Source organism: Salminus brasiliensis, chromosome 5, assembly GCF_030463535.1.
Source record: "Salminus brasiliensis chromosome 5, fSalBra1.hap2, whole genome shotgun sequence".
Taxonomy (NCBI): Eukaryota; Metazoa; Chordata; class Actinopteri; order Characiformes; family Bryconidae; genus Salminus; species Salminus brasiliensis.
In genome coordinates, this window is record NC_132882.1 from 18192053 (window position 1) to 18214640 (window position 22588).

General features: G+C 37.9%; 2 protein-coding genes across 4 annotated transcripts; both read right to left on the reverse strand.

The window, feature by feature from the left end:
* Positions 1-408: 408 nt before the first annotated feature.
* On the reverse strand, positions 409-11704 carry LOC140556139 (ATP-dependent zinc metalloprotease YME1L1-like). 2 transcript variants are annotated; one of them, XM_072679713.1, is made up of 18 exons: positions 11557-11704; positions 8972-9115; positions 8277-8460; positions 7058-7159; positions 6368-6477; positions 6062-6209; positions 5726-5809; positions 4838-5011; positions 4608-4760; positions 4281-4413; positions 4132-4194; positions 3885-3997; positions 3620-3775; positions 3352-3503; positions 3035-3161; positions 2848-2921; positions 1931-2017; positions 409-1836 (listed from the first exon to the last, which is right to left on the reverse strand). In XM_072679713.1, the coding sequence occupies exons 1-18, from the start codon at positions 11587-11589 to the stop codon at positions 1693-1695; spliced, it is 2181 nt and encodes a 726-aa protein (XP_072535814.1). In that variant the 5' UTR covers positions 11590-11704; the 3' UTR covers positions 409-1692. The 2 variants fall into 2 exon arrangements, with proteins under 2 accessions (XP_072535814.1, XP_072535813.1); XM_072679712.1 differs by having other exon boundaries at positions 5702-5809.
* A 799-nt stretch (positions 11705-12503) lies between these two features.
* On the reverse strand, positions 12504-20756 carry cyb5r4 (cytochrome b5 reductase 4). 2 transcript variants are annotated; one of them, XM_072679714.1, is made up of 16 exons: positions 20320-20756; positions 19576-19729; positions 18858-18958; positions 18625-18709; positions 18156-18191; positions 17927-17999; positions 17645-17702; positions 17372-17465; positions 17235-17267; positions 16076-16198; positions 15791-15931; positions 15521-15667; positions 15060-15210; positions 14783-14869; positions 14524-14685; positions 12504-14315 (listed from the first exon to the last, which is right to left on the reverse strand). In XM_072679714.1, exons 1-16 carry the CDS (start codon positions 20398-20400, stop codon positions 14261-14263), a joined length of 1581 nt encoding a protein of 526 aa, XP_072535815.1. In that variant the 5' UTR covers positions 20401-20756; the 3' UTR covers positions 12504-14260. The 2 variants fall into 2 exon arrangements, with proteins under 2 accessions (XP_072535815.1, XP_072535816.1); XM_072679715.1 differs by lacking the exon at positions 12504-14315 and having other exon boundaries at positions 14532-14685; positions 14783-14838.
* Between the last annotated feature and the right edge of the window lie 1832 nt (positions 20757-22588).

The window sequence follows — 22588 nt, forward strand, 5'->3', positions numbered from 1 at the left end:
TCTTCCTATACTGTGGTATAGAACTGTCTCATTTCTGACTGAGTTCTCACAGGAGCTTTAATGTTGACACGCACTACTGATGAGGAAAGTAAATAGCCAAGTGAATGCTATAGCTTTTAAATACAGATGACTCTCTCAACCACAGACGTTTCATTAAGACAGAACTGAAAAGGCTATTGTTTAATACAGTCCCCTCATTATTTTTGAGGTAAGGAGAGAAGTTAAATAGAGCATTGTTAATGAAACATGTATGCAGTAAATAGGCACTAAGGCAGTGCTAGGTGTTCGATTTAAAGCCATTCTAATGGTGATTTTAGGAATGTTAAAAATACACTTATTAGCCAGATAGGTAATAAAGTACTTTATTGGTTCATTGTCCAAATGTCCAAGTAAAACCCCCCCGCCCCACCCAAAACACAACAACAGAAAAAGTTACAAACACATTTATATACAGTGTTGCTGCCACAGCTTTTTCACTACTTAGGGAAGCAAAGGTATTTAACATCGTCATGCCAAATACTAGACAAATAAATAAATACATCGCTGGTGTATGCACACACCTCAGAAAAAGTTGCAGCTGATGTGAAAAAAAGAAACCTGCATCAGTGAGCTACCTTAATTACTTTCCACCCATCATTTCTTTTGAGAAGTGAGAAAATCTCATGTGTCTTAAAATAATCATCTACGTGTGCCAGTTAGGTCAGATGTGTGATTTTTCATATTCTAAAGTGGAGGGCAAAATCAGAAACATGTTTCCTCTAGATTTAAAGATAGAGGACTTTGCCCTCTATGCATGGATGAGAAAAGGGATGTTAAAATAATACTGAAGTTCTGATGTTACATCCGTCTCTTAGTTTAGCTGTATAGCAAAATCCTGCACATACTCCTAGAACCACATCTTTGTTTTCTCCAACAAAATAGGATAGTATAATTCTAGAGCTCAAACTATCCCAGTTTCATTTCAGGGATACTGAGGTCCCTTAAAGATTGTGTCCCAAACAAACAAACAAGAAGCCCTCGCTGTTCTAAAAAAGAAAAGTATCCTGACATGGTAAAGTGCTAACTGGAGATTACTGGAGATTGAGACGACAACCACTTCCACTTCCACAAGAGCTATCAGTACAGAATGAGATGGTGATGTGAGATTAGATCAATGGGGTCTAGGATGTTTAATGTCTATATTGAAGTATACAGAGTTCCTATTACTGTGGAAAATAATTTTTTAAATCCCACCCAAATCATTCATTGCTCAGTTCGGTTCTTATTTTCATCCTGTCTGTTTCAGGCCTTGCTGAACATTCTGAGATCTACAAGGATTTACAGGGATCTCTTGCACACAGGGCGTCCAGCGATACTCAGCAATTACTAGTATGCAAATGCAGAGTGTCAGCGTTCCACTGTGTTCCATCGTGGAGCAGAGAAGGAGCTGTTGAGTACTGAACAAGAGGCTTTTACTGATAAACAGGGTTTAACATGTTTTAACATCTATGGAAAAAACTAATTATTTTCAGAAGTCAGTTTTCTGTGAAAACGAATGATGCAAAAATATTACAGAATTAAAAAAGTAACATTTCCATACATTTGCTTCTGTTGACTAACAGAGGAAGAACTGAAAAATGTGTCAAACATCTCACTTGTTCCACTGTTTATGTTTAAATGATAAGGTACTCCTGGTCTCCGATGAGAACAGCATCATCTTGCATTCAGAGATTTGCCCTCCAGCACCATTTGAATTTCTTTTGCATCCAGAGTCTCATACGTGAGGAGCGCATCTGCCAGTTTCTTATGCTCTTTGCTGTATTTCTTGAGGAGTTCCTTAGCACGCTCATATGAGTCCTGTTGAAAACAATGACATGTGTGAAAAAAATCAAATCAAAATTAGTGAAATCAAAATAAGGATGGTGATCTTGGTAATAACTGGTCCCTATACCTGTAGAAGCACCCTGACTTCCTGCTCAACAGCAGCTTGTGTCTCCGGGCTATGTTTGGACAGGTCAGAGTAGGTCATGACTCCCAGCTGAAACAAGCAGAGACAATAATAGGTAAAGACAGCACAAAGAAACCACACAAGAGAAGAAAAAAAAGCCTCAGGACAGAGAAATAACTCAATCCCCAGCACACAGAGAGGGATTATGATAAAACACAAGCCAAAAATGTGCTCTTTGCTCTTAATGAAAACTAAAAATAAAAAAAGATCAAGGGGGAAAAAATTGTCATGCATAAAGGATGTAGTGCTAAACAAACAAACAAACAAACAAACAAACAAAAAACAGACATACTGTGGCATTCAGGATACAGCCCACATGTGGACACCAGTATGCTGCTGTATAGTGTAGTATGCTTTATGGTCAATTTAAATTATCCAATGACATTAGCGATCATATTACAGAGGATGTACGTAACATCTATGTAATCTATGCTACTGTTTTTTAGGACCCAATGTTGCCCCTTTTTTTGAGTTCAGCGTTTAAGACCCTTTCAAGTTCATTGTTACCTTTATATGTGTTCTATGTTTTGTTTGTATGTTCTCTGCCACCTAGTGGCATATATTCATACTAAGCCATCTGTTTCAAGTTTAGGTGTTCCATATTTACTAATCAAGAGAAAATCAGGAAACGCAGGCTGTGCCTTCAAGAAGGAACTGCAGTCACTATCTACCCATATTTTAAACACTGGAAAACATCATCAATGCATGACAATCTCACAGCATACCAGTGTATCACCAAAACGGTCAGGCAAAAAAAAAAAAAAAAGATAAAGGAAAAAAGCGCACACATACACACACGTAACAGTGATGTATATAAAAAAATATATACATTTCATAAAACATTTAAGCAGTAATCATACCTTGTCACTCATTCCAAATCGTGTAACCATCATCTTTGCAATTCTAGTGGCTCCATCAAAATCATTTGATGCTCCTGTAAATAATAAAAGGCAGTATTATTAATTTAAGTACCCTAAAAAATAATAATTTTTCAAAAATTAAGAGCAAGAGAGCGACCTTTCAGAAGAACACAAACACCTCACTCACCAGTGGTAATGTTTTCATCACCAAAGATGAGCTCCTCCGCTACCCTGCCACCCATACTGACGTCCATCTGTGCCAACAACTGAGCACGAGTCTCACTCCACCGGTCATTTTCAGGGAGCATGGACACCTACATGGAGGTACATAAATGCAACATAGCTATGAATACTAATATTCAAAGGGATAAGTGATTTTGTTTGTTTGAATTCAGACATACTGTAAACTTCAAAGTTTAAAGCTCACTTTTAAGGGTGAGCTGTATAATTTTAGGGTTGATATTTGAAAGATATAAAAGTTGTATGGCAGTTACTGGTAATTACATGACCAAGGGTGGGCCCTCGTGGCATGATGGTGGCTTTATTGATGGGCATTGCATCTTTGGTATAATAGGCCACAATGGCATGACCAGATTCATGGTAAGCTGTGATGGTCTTATTTTTCTTGTCAATCTCCACACTCCTGCGTTCTGGGCCTGGTGAGAAATACACAAAAAAATTAGCCTGGGAAAAAAATGACGGCCTTTGCTCTGCACTGGAGCCCTCCAGCAGTAATCCCCTTCACACTGGCACAGAACATGATGCTCCTCACCCATTAGGATTTTGTCCTTAGCAAACTCCAGGTCTTTCATTGTTACGGTCTCCTTTTCATCTACAGCAGCCTTTAGCGCAGCCTGATTGACCAAGTTCTCTAGGTCTGCTCCAGAGAAGCCCACTGTTCCCCTGGCAATAATTTCGGCATCCACATCTACATAAAGAATGCACATTTAACATTTAATGCGCATTAAACACATTTAGTTTAAAAACTGCAATGTACATTTGTTCCAAGGTTTTTGTCAGATTACACAGTCTCTTACCAGAATCCACTTTGATTTTCTTCAAGTACCAGTTGAGGATCTCTGTACGTCCTTTGACATCAGGTCTAGGAACTGTGACTTGCATGTCAAACCTCCCTGGTCTGATTAAAGCACTTGAAATAAAAACACATTCACACACGTGAGAGCACTACACAGTACATATACATGACAAATATGAAGCCACTTAAGAGCCTATTATAAAGCCTCTAAGTGGTCAGTCAATTTTCAAAAAAAAAAAAGCACTTACTTGTCCAAAGCTTCTGCAAAGTTTGTTGCCCCAATAACTATGACCCCTTCATTTGGTTTAAACCTGTTATCATACAAAAAATAAAATAAATGAACCCATGCTTATTGTACATTTACAATAAATAAAGAATAATAGAGCAAACTACCGACCCATCCATTTCTGCAAGAAGCTGGTTAATCGTCTGTCGTGAATATGGGTGCATGGGGGACTCTATTCTTTTTCCACCTACAGCATCTAACTCGTCAATGAAGATTACACATGGGGCATTAGCTTTTGCCTCCTCTGCAGAAAAAAAGAAAACAAAAATAAAATAAAAAATGTTACATGGCTGCTTATTTGTTAGCTGTTACTACTAAATAAAAGAGGGCAGTCCTTTAATGAGCACTGACCCCATGTTTTCCTGGTCATAATGGGTTACAGGTCTGAGCTAATGATATATGCATGCAACATTCACCCTGAAAGCTATTAAAACTCACTGAAGAGGTTCCTGATGCGACTTGCCCCGACACCCACAAACATCTCATCGAACTCTGATCCTGATGCATAGTAAAACGGCACTTCTGCCTCTCCTGCCACTGCTCTGGCAAGCAGTGTCTTTCCAGTACCAGGGGGGCCCACCAGGAGGACACCTGCAACAAGATTAAAAGTAGGAATAAATGACTCATACAAAGTAAACAACAACACAATCTATTTATCTTAGCTATACCTTTTGGTAGCTTTCCACCCAGTGCAGTGAATTTCTGGGGATTCCTTAGGAATTCAACAATGTCCTGAAGCTCACTCTTTGCCTCTTCCACACCTTTGACATGCTCAAAAGTGACATTCTTCATCTGGACAGGATCAAGTGCAGAATCCAGGCCAGACAATGTACGGAAGCGCACTGTCAAATGAACAAGATTTTTAATAAAAGTAAAAAAGAAACAAAACAAACAAAAAACACTGCCACACAGAAATAATAATAATAATAAAATAAAACTCATTGTACAAGCAGATACTGTACAATTAGTGGACATGCTTACTGTATAGTTAGCTATGTTTTTAGTCAGTATGTTATATATTTGTACCCATACTTTCTCATTCTCATAAATACATAACTTACACATCAGCTTTAAAATATTTCATTAGATTTTTTTAAGTTAATAAAAATGTTTTTTCCATTGGGGAAAAATTTATTGTTTCATTACCAGGAACAGACATCTGGACAGAGTCATATGATGTTAAATACAGCATATAAAGCAAATACAATTGTTCATAGGAAGAGTGGGACATCTAACCAACATCTGTTTCATTTTTTCACATAACTGACTTGTAGCAGAATTAATCTTTTGAGAAAGCAGCATATAAAGAATAACATGGACTGTGTGGGTGTGAGACATCCTAGAGTCAATCAAAACCTCATTTCTGAGTACAATGCCAAAACGGCTGCACATCTCAGAAATTTGGCCTATTTATTCTACTAGTGCATCACAAAGATTGAGTACTATTAAATATGCATTTGGTAAAAGCAGTCAAATCAGTCTAATTGCACCATGCATGCAATTATAGAGAATGAATAAAATAGGAAACAAACCAGTATCAGAAAAGGAGCCTTTACCCGAGAGAAATGGGGTTTTTGACAAACCATAGATGCCAAGAAGAAGAGCGACAAGCAGAATCAGTCGAGTCCTCTTGTTTGATTCTGTCCAAAACAACAACAGTATTTGTGTCATGTGGTAATCTTTAGTAATTCCATTAACTTTTCATTTTAATTATTAGAAAACACTCAAAATGGAAAATGCCTGTGCAATTAAAGGACAAGGCTTAGCCATACAGCAATAATAGACACGCATCAATTTAGTTAAAATTAGGTGATTGGTCAACACATTAATTATGGCACTGACCAAGTATGCATAAATTCATTGCAAAAGAATAACTGATTAAATGGTCATGCCTTGTGTCTTCTGCATTAAGGTTTGAGAATTCATAAAGCCTTCTGTGAAACCAGTCTTAAAGGCATCGTGCTGATGTTCAGGAAGATTCTTCCGTTTTAATATTTCTTCAGGGTTTTCAGCTTCAAGTTTATCCTTCATGAGGATACCCTGAGAGACAATAAAAAAGGACAAATGAAACCGGCATAAACTGCCAAAAGTATACCTTCTGCAGAACAAAAAAATTATAATTTTCTACCAAACAAAACAATCATGCAAGCGTCACAGCTCTTTGTATGTTTTGCACCATAAAATGATGGCTTACTTACCTTCATAAAAACTGGAGTGTAGCCTTCTGGTTCTGGTGGACTGTCATAGCTAGACTGCAGTCGCTTACCCTTGGACCTCAGAGTCTTAAAACCTCTGGTTTGGACCCACACTTTAACAGAGATGGAGTAAACATAAATTTATTTCACTATCAAAAACACTTTTCCCTCAGCATTATATGTGGGACAGTTCCATGCAAGATGATAAAAGATGTTTACACTTTCACAGCTTAATGCGGATTTGAAATGTAACTTCTAAATAGACTGGTTACTGGTGCAGTGTTTGTCAGCAATTTTAACCTACCATCACTCACTGTAAGCTAAAGAACACATTAGATATCAAACATGTATATGGCTGATTAAGAGCATCTGGGGTAAATAAATGTTAATTAGATTTTTCTCCTGTGTCTTTAAAACATATAAGAGATACTGACTTTCTTCATTTTAGAAGGTTGTATCTATATGTGCAACATATAACCTTCGTAGAAGCTTACATACATGCTAAACATGGCATAAGAGGAAACATTTTTTTCAGTTTCCTGTCTCAAAAGTGTCATTAAACAACATGACTCAATCAGGAATTGGCTAAAGATAAACTAAGAGTTAAAGGTTCACTGAAACTGAAACTAATAATGCAGCTGATAGCTGTTTCAAAACATCTGAGAGGGGTGTACAACCTATCTACAGTCATACCTTGGAACCACTGAAGATCTGTGGAAACTGCTTGAAGTGGACTGGAACTTTGTCTATGGAATACTGAAGAACTGAAAAGTCCGGGTCTTCTGTGAGAGAAGCCTGATAAAAACAAACGAACATAACAGAGGCTTATTATTTCAATCTTAAAAAAAAAAAAAAAACACTTTCATCCTTGTTCTACAAAACTTGGTTGTTTACTTATTTAGTTACTTTATTTTAAAGTCATTTCTTTAAAATCGATGATGTGTACTCTTTAAATGCTACGCAAGACAGTTACTTCAACACAAAAAAAACTATACATTTCTCTGTTATATCATAACTGACTCCTCAGAGAATCAAACCGCAACTATGTGCAGAGTTAATTAGTTAATTAGGGTGTTACACAAGGACAGCTCACAGGCTCACATTTTCTTAGCAGGAGTGGTTTCGCTGGATACTGACATTCTGGGGTCAGATATGGGTTTTTAGTTGTGTAATTCATAAGAACTTGGTTCCAGCTTTGGTTTGGTTTGGGTGAAGATTTTTTTTATTGTTTGTGCAATACGAAGTGCACTTTTCTTGTGGTGGTAAACTGTGCAGTCTGTTAAGACATGCTTGACTGTGTTAAAAATAACAAAACAAACAAAAAAACAACAAACAAACAAACAAAAAAAAAAAACAACACAAAACAGTTTGGCAGGTTTTGCTGTGTGGGGAACCCTTAACCGAGGGGAGTGTGTGTGCCATCTAGTGTATGTGACCTGGTCTATATGCAGAGAATCTTCCACTTTCCTGACGCAGGAGACTAGATGAAGTGCATTTGCTAGGGCATTCATTTAGGCTCAGGCGGTCCACACCTGACATCAGGATGACTGCTTTAAGAGTTGCCTTAAGAAAAGCTACTGGCCCTGGAGATACTGCCTACATAAGAGGGTGCTCATAGAATGTGTTCACCAACTTGAGGACATCCTTAGAGACATCCTCAATACTGCCCTAAACTAATCGGTTGTCCCAGGGTGCTTCAAGACAACGACCATAAATACTCATCATCTCTCTCAAACAAGAGGATTGCTGACTTCAAGAAGAACTGCAAAGATCCACTTCTAAGGTTATTTCTACAGCATAACTGAAACACATGTATCTTGATGTATATTGAATGTGGATATAACATATCTAGATATAATTCAGATATGAGAGACATTCAGTGGTTAAATGTAAAAGGTGAATAGACTCCTACCATGTTTGTTGTGAAAGAAGGAATCTGTAGAAACATGAGATGTGCTCCATCTTGAGGAGGCAGGGCGCACACAGAGTTCTGAAGTTCCATCTGGAGTAAAATTGGGCAGCAGACTGTTCAACAGCTCATTTGTTTCACTTAGTCTCAGCTCTGACAGGCCCAGGTCCTTAAGGTTTAGTTTAGGCTGCAGGAAAAACAAAAATCAATAACAAAAAAATCAATAACTTGTGACAACTTGCATATTATGAAAATATAAGAGTTGCTAGAAATAAATGTAATTAAATGTTTCTGTGCTTGCTTGGTCCTTAAAAATACAGGTTTATATATGCACTCACCAGGCTTGTACAGGGTTACATGTTTTGTTTTTTGTGCCTATTCATTATTGTATAACAGTCTAAATCAGCACTTGTTGTCTGATTAGTCTCAAGTCACATGACTGCTAACCTTTTACCCAAAAAGACTGTATTTCACACTGGTACATAGATACATTGTTATTGCTCCTAAAGCAAAAAAAGAAATTTTGCGTTCACTTAGCACCGGGCATGGTGATCTTACAAGAATTCTTACACAGCATCCAGTTGTATTAACAATGTTTTATACAAGGTGTGTGTGCGCCTCAAAATAGCTGAATTCACTATAATGTAGGGGTACGAGAATACTCGAAGGATATATGGACATTTTGAGAGGAAACATACCTGTCCTTCTGTCTTGTTCAGAAGCAGGCCAAGCTCTGGCGAAACATCTCTCTGGAGACTCTGAACTGACGCAGTAGCAGCAGAGCTGGCTGAATTTTTCAAGGAGTGCAGTGCATTGATAATGTGGGTCAATGGCACAGTTACCTGAAGGGCAATTTACACATCATAAATTCATCAAGCCATAAATTCACTGGGTCAAGTTAGACCAAACGTGCTGATAAAAGAAGAATTTGGTATTTCAAACATTTGACAAATAATATAAACATTTGCTTGTTATTGTTTGAGCCTGCACTGGGACTATAGAGTGCAACTGTTACAATATGTGATATACAGTGGGGTCAAAAGGTATTCAGACAATGACAACTTTCATAATTTTACCTCTGTACGTCACCTAAGGGGGTTTTAAAAGTTTTTAGCTTTAATTTAGGAAGTAAATTGACAATAGGAATGCAAACCATGGCTATACAGTCCATTTTCACACGCTCAAAAAAAAGACTTGACAAGCTAACAATTATAAACATAAAGCTTATTTTAATTTCAGTACTTGGATGCAAATCCACTACAGTCAATGACCATCTTACGTTTTAAACCTATGGACATTACAGATGCACCAAGATGCTTTACCAGGTAACTGTTTTCAGTAGCTGCTTATTTGTGGGTCTTTCTGCCTTCTTTATTGTATTCAGTTAGTAACCAGCATGCTTAATTGGGCCATGCATTTTTAGCATTTGACTGAGTCTAAGCAGAAAGTAGAGCTGTATACACTCCAGAATACCTTTATTTATTAACATATCATATATTAACAGTCAGATCATTAATAAACACAAATGACCCAGTTCAATTGGCAGCCATACATGCCCATGACATGTTGGAGGCAAACAGTGCCTCCACCATGTTTGACAGATGTTGTGGTAAGCCTTTGCAAACCCTTTTGAAGTTAATATTGGTTTCATCTGTCCAAAGAATGTATGCATCTCTTGATTGTATACTCATATAAACTGTGCATTCCTTGCTTTTATGAATGAACCAAATTAGACCACTGACCTCCTTCATTTGCATGGACCGCATTTTATTAAATCCTGAGAACGGCTACCAAATGCAAACTTAATATCCAGACCTTGATTTCTCAAGAACTAGTGACACACCTGGCCATGAAGTGGAGGAATAAAGGGATGGGATTCCCAAACATTTAATGCAACGTTCTGTTTCTTAAACCAATTGAATTAAATTTGATAATCTACACATTAACTGCATCATTTTAAGTCATCTGTGAAGGTGTACAAAATTACAAAAACTGCGTCACTGTCCAACTATTTATACATGACTGCACATCTCAGGAGACCTACAGCATACCCCAAGCCTTCAGGTTCCTTCACCAACACTACTGCACTCGGTCACTTTATCATTAATATATATATATATATATATATATATATATATATATATATATATATTAATTAATATTATAATATATATTATATATATATATATATTTATTATATATCACTGCTATGGACATTCACTAGTCACTTTATACAACAGGAAGATATAAACATACATATTTATATTTAGCTCCATTCTCTCTCAGACTATACCTGTCTCACATGTACATATCAAAGAATTTCTACAAATCCCTTCTGTCTTTGTATATTCTGTATTTTGTGTGTATTTTGTGTGTATTTAATATTTTTTTTTATATAACTTTATTTTTTATATGTTTAGTATGTATACAGTTTGTCCTCCTGTAGAGCATCAACCTGAGCCTCACCACAAGCAAACTGCATAAAGGTCCTGACATGTTGTGCAGATGACAAATAAACTTGAAACTCCACAGTACTATAAAGTATAGAGTATTTCTTTTCTCAAATGCCACAATAAAATTCTGAGCTCTGGCCATGTAGGCATGAAGAGTGTTGTTTAACAGATGATATAATAAAACAATAAAAACAGCTTCACACTGCTGAGCTGGAATCGGCTTGCATTCAAGGTGATGCAACACCCCCCTCTCCTCTCCTCTCCTCTCCTCACACCGTTTCATTCAACTGACAGAAAGCCGAAAGCACGTTGACACTGCGTTTACAGACTTAACCAGAATATTACACTAAACAGGTCTGAACTAAACGTGCCTCCACGAAGCGACACGTATACGGCGGGTACATGGTCCATTATACAGTTGTTTCCTATACCAGAGGTTGTTAGCAGACATGTGTTGCATAACTGTGCTAGTGCTAGCTAGCTAGCTAGCGTCAGCAGCTCCGCGCCAGGCCAACATCACTAGCCAAGGACAGGGTGTTTCTTTAATGCCCGAGAACAACGTGTCTTTATCATCAGGAACACGTTCATAATACGTCTGAAAAGTGTTCAGGCTGGCAAAGCTAGCTATACATCTGGTGTAAAACGAAGCCGCATGATGACAAAACACAAAGTCACAGGCAGCGCTAGCTAGCAAGCTAAGTTAGCTAAGGTAGCTAGCTAGCTTAGCTGTCAGGTGTTTTGGAGGCGTCTCTAAGCGCTGACTGTGGGCATGTTTCGCTGCTCAGTAGGTTTGAAGTGGGGGAAACGTGAAGTTAAAGATCACATCTTACCTGAGGTTGAAAAGACGTGGTTAAAAAGAACATTATTTAAGACTGCTGTCTAACTGTGTGAGGAAAAACTGGCTGTCCGCTGCCCTTTCCTTTCCCCTCTACCTCGAGCTAACGTCACCCGCCCCTGCTAACCGCTGCTGTCAGGCTGCTTCTGCTGCTTTCGCCTCCAAACGACCAACAAATACACACTGCCATCTACAGCCGACAAGCCGGCACCACTCAGACGCACAGAACGATGGTAATAGCGCAGGAATTCCTACAGCTTTCCCACATTAATCTCCGAGTAAATACAGACAGCTAATATAACTTAGTACAGGCCAACCATTACAGAACTACAGCCCCTGTTCCTGTTGCTTTATTTATCCATCTATCAATCAAGACTACCAACAGGCTAACATGTCATGGTGGAATAGGGGCTTTATTAGATTTTAGAGTTTATGTATAAAAATGTATATTTAACACTTAACACACACTTTAGACTGCTTTATTTACAGGAAGCTATGAGGTTGCATGCACATGAGGCCCCCTCATGTTCCCTAGGCATGTGCATTCAATTTGTATGACCAAATTTGACCGTTTTTGTTTTTTTCTAATCTGTTTATTTTTTTTATTCAGTGATTTTTGGACTATCTAAGTGTGTCCATGTTTCAACCATAGCTGATGGCCTGAGGTTATGCTGAAGAATTTTGAGGTGGTCCTCCTTCTTCATAATTCCCATCTACTGGCAGCCAAACAACCCCAGAGCATGATGCTCCCACCACCACACTTAACAGATGATACAGTGTTTCTCCAGGCTAAATACGTGACTTTTACCCATTCCGAACATGACTGAGCATTTTGGCCAAACAACAAAAAAAATTGTCTCATATCTGACCATAAAAGCAGGGGCTTTCTTTTTGGACGGCAGCTTGTTAATCCAACGGCGATGCAAAATTTGTGATTGAGAATTTGTGATCAACATGTTTATTGCACAAACATTCTGCCCCAGAAACAGCAGTTATTGAAGAAGTCATTGAAACCCAATCTTGCTGTGACATCGATGTCCATGAAGAGTGAACACAAACCAACTATTCCAACTATACACTAGAAATAAAACTATTCTCTCTAATGATTTTGGATGAATTTCCAAAACAAAACCAACCTTCTTCAAACTCAAACTCAAAGCCACATTGTTTTATGATGTTTAATTGTCAAAGCCTCACACCTGAAAATAATTTAATGAATAATAGTGGATTCTATTTAAGGCAAAGGGAGGAGGGTTGACATTGTAGTATATAATTACTGCATACCGTTTCACATGCTTGTAAAGAACATAAAACAAATTACAGGCATACTGTTGCCCATAATCATTTATACAGCACTGGAAAAGTCTGTCGCCCATGCAAACAGTTATACTCTTTGAGAGGGAAATAAGTGTGTTTTGGTGAATAAATATAAATACTACAATAATGTGTTTTGAAAATAGAAGTACTTTTTGGTGCCACATAATTTTAGGGGGTCTCCTCAACGACCTTAGCAGCACACCTGATTTAACCAAACCAGCTATTGGATGAGAACTACAAATCATACTAGGCTTCCATGACAAAAGGAAATGGTGAACCAAACACAGTTACACCTAAAATCTCTACTTATAAATGTTATAATAATGTTATGCTAATGTTACTGTTTGTCTGAGCAAGTATGCACCCACTGTGCATACAAAAATATATGGCAGAATGTGATAATCGGAAGTGAAATCTGCCTGAAACAGTCTCCCAGGGTACAACCAAAAACAAGGATACCAAAAGCTGATACACAGGAGTTTGTATCATCACTGCTTTCAGAGATGGGCACTTCCGTTGTTGTTTAAACTGGTTGGAGTTTAAACACTGTTTAATATATTGACGTTTTTATAACCAGTTGCACTCTTTTCACCTGGGCCATCTGCTAGATGATTCCAGGCTGCTGCCACAGTACATACAGGTTCCATTATTGGATAATTTATCCATTGTTCCATTGATTGGATTACTGGATTCATCTGATTGACTTTAAACTGTAAACCACATAGAGGGGAAAAAATGATGATGAAACTATAAAATGTTGGCAGTTTTGAATCAGTTCATGGATCATAAATAAAAGAATACTCAAAGTGCACCATCACTCCTACATTGATGCGTATAGAACACACAAATAAAAAGAAAAGAAAAGCCAAAGTGCACTGGTTTACCAATTAAATGAGCCAGTTACTCTAGGTAAACACAACCACGTTGGCTCTGAGTTTTACTGAGCTCAAACTGCAAGTCGTACTTTGGAGGCGGCTACCATAAGGAGCAAGTGAATCACCGGCTAAATCTTGTTACAATAGGCTTATACACATACCAAGTGGAATTATTTACGATTCCACTTTCAGTTAACATTTTACTTCAATTTTACAACAATGCATTTTCCAGACAAAAATGCATTTTGTACCAGTGCTACAGTATAAAGTTTTAAACGCTAAAATATGAAAACCACATGGGGTGGAATAATGGCTGATAGCACCCTGAAATGCTCTCACACATTTACTATTGCTAAATGCACAGGATTTCAAAAGAGTCATGCATGTCAGAGAGGGTGTACTGCCATTCAGTGTTCAGTCACTGTGAGTTCTGAAGTGCTTTTCAGTCTGATATGCATAGAAATGGTCAGCACTACAACAAAGCCTTCGTACGCTTGAACACAGGAATCAACCCTGGAAAGCATGAATCTCCTCTTCACCGAATCCTTGCTGCTTGACTAGCCTGTAAGACAAAAACATAAAAGAGGGACGTGACTAAGAGAAAACTGTGCTGAGGCCTAAACTACTTTAGACACAAACACAGAAGGCATGTGTTTTGAAAATATTTACCATGGCTATGAAATAATGTGAATTTTTATGTTGTGGTGACATCTGGTAGGTGTGTGACACCTGCTTTATAAAATAAGAGAAGATTACTTAAGGATACTTACTGCACTGCTAACTCTGTGAAACCAGCTGGTCCACACACACATACTAAGCACTTTGAATCTCCAGGTCTTTCCAAGACACCCTGTAACATGGTGGCCTCTACCCGTCCTCTTCTTCCAGTCCATGAGCCAGGAGGCTCAGAGAGCACATATTCAACCTGACACCTGGCAAAAGTGCAAGGCCACATTCAGTAGTTTTAGGCTGAAGCAAAGTAATGAACATGTAATGATTTGCTCACTATTGTTTAGGAATATCCTTTACCTCTCCTCCTCTGAACACAGCTGCTCCAGCTCAGAGTGCCAAAGTATGTCCCTTTCCTGACGGTTGAAGAACATGAGCTTGGTTTTTCTACAAAGGCAACAAAAACATGCCAACTTAAAGGTCTGACTGTGTGCCCTGATCAGTTCAGCAGAAAGAGCTAAGACAATTTGAGAAACATTATGAAAACAATTTACATATGCAATATTTAAAGCAGAGAACATGACACAGGTTGCCAATTTCATCAGTAAATTTACAGATTGTCCATGTGACATCTAACCTGATAGTGGACAGATCCTGTAGGGCCAGACGAAGAAGGCGTGCCATAGGTGTGAAACCAGTGCCAGCAGCTAAGAGGTACAAATGAGTGACATCACGTAGACTACGCAGCGTAAAGGGACCACCTGGACTGCTGATGGACAGAGATGCACCTAACATGTTTGGGTTGGATTACAAAAAATAAATAAATAAACATACAAACAAAAACAGTTTACCCGAGACACACACACACACACACACACACACACACACACACACACACACACACACACACACACACACACACACACACACACACACACACACACACACCCCTAGTTCCTAGAAAAGTGCTGGCAATAGAATAGAACTCCCAGAGCTAAATATGAACCCGTTGGCACCATGCCTAAGGCCAGCTGCAGGCTAGACTGCGTCTTAAAACAGGGGATTTTGCCGTATTGTGCAGACACCCTTGTGGCTCACCAATGTCAAGGTTGTCCAGATGTGAGGTGAACACTCCATCAGGATAGACCTTAATCATGAGATAGATATCAGAGCTCATTGTGGTGGAGTTTTTCGGCGGCATAAGCACCTCGTCTACTGGTGTGTACGGTTTTACAATGTCACTGCCTGTTCACAAAAAAAAAACACAGACGTTTACATTTAGAGGTACAGACATTTACATTTTTTAATTTAAATTAAATTTGTCATGCACAGTATGAATTTGCCACCTTGGCATAAGTGAGGCATTACCCTGAATTGAGGCTTTGAGGTAGACATGTCTCCCCACAGGGACATGCATGTGTGTTCCAGGAGGTAGTTGGAAACAGAAGAGCAGAGTGTCGTGCGTAACTTCTTTTTTTGAAACCAACACACAGTCACGGTAGAACAGCCCTGCATTTAGATCACAAACAAAATTCAGTTGTTTTTTTTGTTGTTGTTTTTTTTTTATCTCACCTTTCTATTTATGTGTAACCAGTGGTTGAAAGTTAACCAGGCATTTCTTATATTGAGACAAAGAGTGGACTGTTAACTCACCTCGATCTTTACTCTGAATAAATGAATCATGGGATTCCAAGGGTTGTCCCACTTGTGCCCACTTGGAATTAATCACTTTGCGTAGGCACACCTGAACTTTTCCAACTGAACGGACAAACTGAGCTAACAGCACAACAAAAAAGAGAGATATCAGGACACAGCCTCGGTCAATCCAGTCTTAAATAACATACCTGCAAATGTCCTAAATTTCCTAAATGTTTTCATTCAACAGTCATTTCTGAAACTTCAATCTTCTATCTAAAATCTGTTTGAGGCTTTACAGCTGGTGGTGCTGGTGAGCAAGTGCAACTTTAAGGCACTAGATACAAGGCTATTTATGTTTTATTTTATTATTATTCTTTTTTGTGACTAAAACAATTTTGTTTTGTTGCATTAACATACAAACAAACAAAAGGGGCAAAAGATAATCAGGAGATTATAAGTTTAGGTGGATAATTTGTTATGATCAGTTGCCAAAAACTTTATTAGGAAGACTTAAACACATGTGTCCATGCTGTTGTATAGGGCTGCAGCAATTAGTCACAGACATCAATATCATAACTCTTTCTTTTTTCATGATTTTATCTTTTTTATTTCATTTGGCCATTATTTCAAGCACATTTATTTGTGAATGGAGTGGAATGAATACAGTTGATCACATACACTTTGATTAAGGTGTATGAACATCCCACTGCACTGCTGACTGTTATGCTGAAGTTCTAATATTTAAACCTTTATTTATAATTTTGTCAAAACACCAGAATTTCAAATGCTCATTTTTTTCCTAAAATAAAAAAGTCGTTAGTAGCAGCCCTGTCTCTCATGTCTCTAATGAGTCAATCGTGTGGTAGTGTAATATATAAAAATCATAAAGAAACAGGCCAGCAGCTTCAGTTTATGTTCACATTAACCACAAGTAAGGAGAGAACAACTGTGGTCTCAGTTAAGTATTAAAGATTTAAGTGGTTTAAGTATTAGAGATTTTCTAAAAAAAACTTTTTTGCAAAGCTCTACTAATGGGGAGACCTTTCCTTTCTTGTAAATAGGACATTCGACACTTAAGATTACAGTGTCTCCAAGCTCCTTTTCCTCTATATTGTCTCCTTAAGCTGAATCCTTACATCTCATTATTTAGTGAAGCAAAAGCAAAATCACTTACTAGCAACAGTATCTTCTACTTCATGAGACAGACCTAAAAAGGGCATGTTGAAGATGTGTCATAGTTACATATGAGGCTCTATATTATACGTACTTGCATCTAGTAATTTAAGTGGAACTGAGTGATAAATAACTTACTCCAGTGCAGCAGATATGACCAACTTCCCAACAGCGTTTCTATCCGTAAAACATTGCCTTGAAGGTCTACTACTGAACAGCCAGAGCTAGGGATCTGAATGTGAAAGACAGGCAAGAAAACAAAGAGAAATAGTTGGAGACGGGGTTCAAACATGAAAATTGGAGTTCATACCATACTTTAGGAACTGTATTCTAAATGAAGTTAAAAAAAAAAAAAAAAAAAAAAAAAAAAAAAAAAAACACAAACAAAGAAACAAAAAACTCAACACCTACCTTTCGCTTGGTGTATACAACAATAGTAACAGTTTCGTCTGTTTGGAACCAGTCAAATCTATTAGAAAAGAAGAAGGAATGATAATTACTAAGAAATTTGTCTTTAGAAATCTAAAATATCACATATAATTGCAGAAACTACTAATACCAATACACATATTTGTAACATAACTTGTGCAATAGAGGCTGTAAAGGCTGTAAATACTCACATAATAAGTACAACAACTATAAAAAATATATTTATCTTATTTTAATTCATCATTAATAAAACTGAAGTTATACCGAGGGCGATTGTCTTTAGATGAAATCAGGGCTGCTGCTGGCTCTGGCATAACAGGAGGAGGAGGGGCAAGACCTAAAACAGATTATTAACTCTTTGTTAATAGTAATGTTTTGCAGTGCAATGCTTCTTTTAAACCACATCATTTAAATGTCAAATACAAATCCCGCAGACACACCAGTTAAGCTTTCCCAATTGATAATTGTGCATAAGTGTGTGTTCTGGTCTTACCATTCACACGGGAGCGCTCTTTTTTGGTTTGTTGACCTGTGGAAGCATGGACATGCACACAGAGCACATGTTTCAAATATGTACACAATAGGAAATATTTTAATTATAGACTATATAAAATAAAAAAAAAAGTGATACTTCACATACATGTGTAACTGAACTTGAATAACAATAATAGCATTTTTGTGATCATTGTGATAATTTGACAGATGGTAATCGTCTGTCTAAACTTACATCATCATTCAAGCTTATTCTGGGGGCATTCTGCACATAAATATTCAGTTGTTCTGAGGTCTAGCACTAAAGACACCAAGGACAATATTGTTAGGTTTTAGAGTCTATGGATAAATGCACGGTTTAAGAAATCTCTGATCATTTCACTGGATATCTCCTTAACTCAGTATGATCACAGGACACTGGTCTTCTCGTCTCTCTCAAGGTCATGAGTTTGGATGATTTTGACCTATACCTTTAATTATTGTGCTGGCCTTCACTACCATCCTCCCCACCAGGCACTCTTTCAACATGGACTCATAGTTCACCCACCGGTGGACCTGTTAATGCAGATTAACCACATTTACTCATTGGTGAAATACTGACATATCTTGAAGTACCCCAAATATACCAAGCACTGTTGACGTTTGCATATAAAAGTTTTAGCAATTATTTATTTTACAGTTACTTTGTAAGTGCAGTGTTTACCTGGTCAAACAGGTCAGTACCATCTATACCAGCTGCCCTCATCAGTTCCTCTTCTCCACCAGGGTGAAAATCCATGTAGGCGCTCACATTGTACACCATACCTGAAATATAAACACAAACAGACTATGGCAACATAGATAATGCAGGATTTCTTCTGCATTGCTGAGCAGCTCCAGTCAGCAACTTATGGGAGGCACTGTGTTCATAACATCAATATTATTGTGTCAATATTTATAATCACAGCTCCCACAAAGAGCTTCTGTGAGTCATTGAGCATGATGGCTACGGAGTAGAGCGGAGACCTGTACACTGTTTAACAAGGGTAGAGTTCATAATATTCTGATTTAGTGAAGCAAATTCTGTAATTATTTGTTTAATATGATTATTTCAGAAGCACTGCTGGCTTTTGTGATTTTAAATGCAGTGTTGATTCTGTGCTAAAGGTTTAGTGCTTGTAAACAGGAATTAGAATAATGTTTATGTGGTTAGATGTAATCAACTGTAATTATTACACAACCATCTTCGACAAACACAACTGAAGGTAGTGTATTCCTTACATAAAATTAACCACAAAAAAGAAAGGAGTACATACAAGTCTGGCAAGAAAGAAAACAAAAGGGTCATGAACGAACCAAAGGGCTCCTTCCAAACAACATAGACTCATAGTGCTCATACTGAATTCTTTGCTAATTTTGGTTGTGTGAAAGAAAACTATTACCTCTTATGCATGTCCAGCAGTCATTTCTGGTGTTGTGTTTCTTTAGTTCCTCCTCTGTGACCTCAATCAATCGTCCTTTTAGTCCGGTCAGATCACGTCCACTCTTCGTCAGTCGTATCCAGTCCATTAGACTATGGCCTGGCTTAAGTGCCACCTACATTGAGACATAGAAAAAAAAAACATTAAAAATGAATGGGTATGTATTTTCTTTTTATATAAATACATTTATTTACAGCAGAAATAAGTAAATGAGCTTAAATGCCATTGAGCTCCAAATAATCACCTCCAGATTATTTTCTGTGGATAATTACCTCAAATTAAATACTAAAAACATAATATTTCGAGATCATGTAATTAAAGAAAAAAAAGTCTCAGGTGATTTGCAGGCAGAGAGGGAGGGAGGGAGGGAGGGAGGGAGGCAGGCAGGCAGGCAGGCAGGCAGGCAGGCAGGCAGGGAAGGGAGGTAGGGTAGGGAGGGGAGGGAGGTGGGGAGGGGAGGGAGGGAGGGAAGGAAGGAAGGAAGGCAGGCTTGGTGCTTGGTGACAGGATTGAAACAGTATAAGCAGTAAAACGATGTAAAGAAATGATGAAAATAAGACCTGAGCACAAGCAATTTAGCAGCTAAATGTACTTTTTGCCCACCGCTGACAGTGGCACCCTATTAAACCCAGATACAGACAAACCTGCTTGGTGACAGGACTGAAACAGTACAAGCAGTAAAACAGAGTAAAGAAATGCTGAAACCTTATTCCTCGACTGTCCGGACGGAGCGACCCGCTGCTGAGAGCTGACTGCGGGAAACGACTGAGACGGGGCATTCAGCATCTCTGCTCCTCTTAAACAGCGCAAATTCCGAACAAAACCTGCAATGAAAACTTTCTATCACCGACTTGATCTTCAGCTACAAGTTCACTCCGGAAGCGTCATGTCGAGGCGGATGACATGCGGCCGCTTCCTCAAAGCAGAAAAGCGCCGCTTTCCCCATATCTCTCATCTCCACTGCCAGCAGCACAGAGTCACATACAAACCGCAACCGACCGACCTGAACCTGACCGCGATCAGAGCACCATGTGGGGGCTATACTGTACGCGTGTGTGTCATTCTGCTCCTCATACACATAAAAGACTACTCAGTTCCAGTGGCGCTAATTCAGCCGCTAACGCGCCACCACCATTGTTTTGGTGTTGAAAGTCGCGCAGATATGACGACACGATAATGCGCCCTCTAGTGTCCAACCATAGTTAGGTCATTTATTTGTTTATTTGTCTCTCTCTCTCTCTCTCTCTCTCTCTCTCTCTCTCTCTCTCTCTCTCTATATATATATATATATATATATAATAATAAACAAAAGAGGAGAAAGACTGAATCCATATGTTTAAAAATACATTATTACAAAGTAAACATTTTACAATTAGTTTAGCAGAAGACTGATATGTACATCAAATCCACACAAAATGCTTTGTTCAAGGGTTTTTATTTCCTTGGAGCGATAATACATCCTGTATTACAAAATAAAAGCAGCACAAAGGAGTCATTAATATCAATAAGTTTATTAAAAATGGGAAAAATAATTTAGGTGGACTTTTCTCCATAAATATTGGACACAATCACTTTTAAAAAGCTTTGGCCATATAATAAAATCAAGTTATATTAACCCATTAATTCCCATTTCTGATTTTTAGGGGGCTTTTTTATTCGACCAAAATACATTAGCAAAAATTGATTTTTTTTTTAATGACCTAATACATCATATTAAAGGAAATTGTAAATATCTGTAAATCTAACATACATATAGGCTATTATTCAGCCTTTGGCTGTAGTGTGACTTCACTGATTGCCTTATTTTCTGTCCAGTGCAGCCGTATGACATAATCAGAGTCCCATTGACCCATTGGAAGAGGGATTTGTCATGTTTTTATTAAACAAACAGTTTAGTTTATACATCATATTTTATTTGTACACTACACACTATTTACTGTACGTTATTATAAGGCATGTCTAAACAGGCAGGGTGTTATTTAGATCTAGTGTATCACATAGGTTACCTGGGACATTTTAACAAAACAAGAGTATGAAAATGGCCTGTAAACAAACACACTCATTATTGTTAGACAATAATTTAAGTATAATATTAAATTAATTTAGACCAGTTAGAACAAGCTATGTGTCTTCAGTCCTTATCATACTAAATTTAGTTGTTGAACATAAATGGATTCATGACACAGAAGATAATGACAAATGATGTATGATTGATACATTGATTAAGGTGTTTAATTCGTGTGTGTGTGTGTGTGTGTGTGTGTGTGTGTGTGTGAGAGAGAGAGAGAGAGAGAGAGAGAGAGAGAGAGAGAGAGAGAGATGTGGAATCTATGGAATATTTCGCTTAACAGAATCTTCAGAATCAGTTTATATGGAGCCCAGGTGGAGACCATCTGTGATGAGTGAACACTAGATGAATCAGACAGTGAAGCCGCTCTCACGATACTGTCCATAAATTGCCCTTGTTATTTTGGCCTCTATGCTGGAAACACACTTCATTCATGTCAGTTGACAAAGACATGCTCACGAGCACCCATATGCAATCTGAGATAAATGTTATAACAGCTTTGAAGTGAGAAGATTTACTTGATTATCATCATTCAACTTGATCGATTAAGTGTGTGAAGAAGAAAAACAGCTGTGTAAAATAAAGAAGAAGAAGAAAAAGAAGAAAGGTGCTGTCCAAATAAGACAATGCAACAGCTTAACTGTTTCACACTCTCGCTCACTATCAGAACAGAGTATGGGAAAAGTGAGCGCTGAAAAATATGCCTAAAAAGCCAGATTGCGAAGAAGAAAAACAGAAGCCAACAGCATTAGTTGCACATCCTTTCCTCAGGGCCAGTGTTATTTTAGCTGATTTAATGCACCTACTTTCAATGTGATTCACTCAGATGTGGTGTAGCATGTAAAACACTGTAACCATAATGGCTGAATAATGGCTGATTTACTGTAGACATGCTGTGGAAGTGGA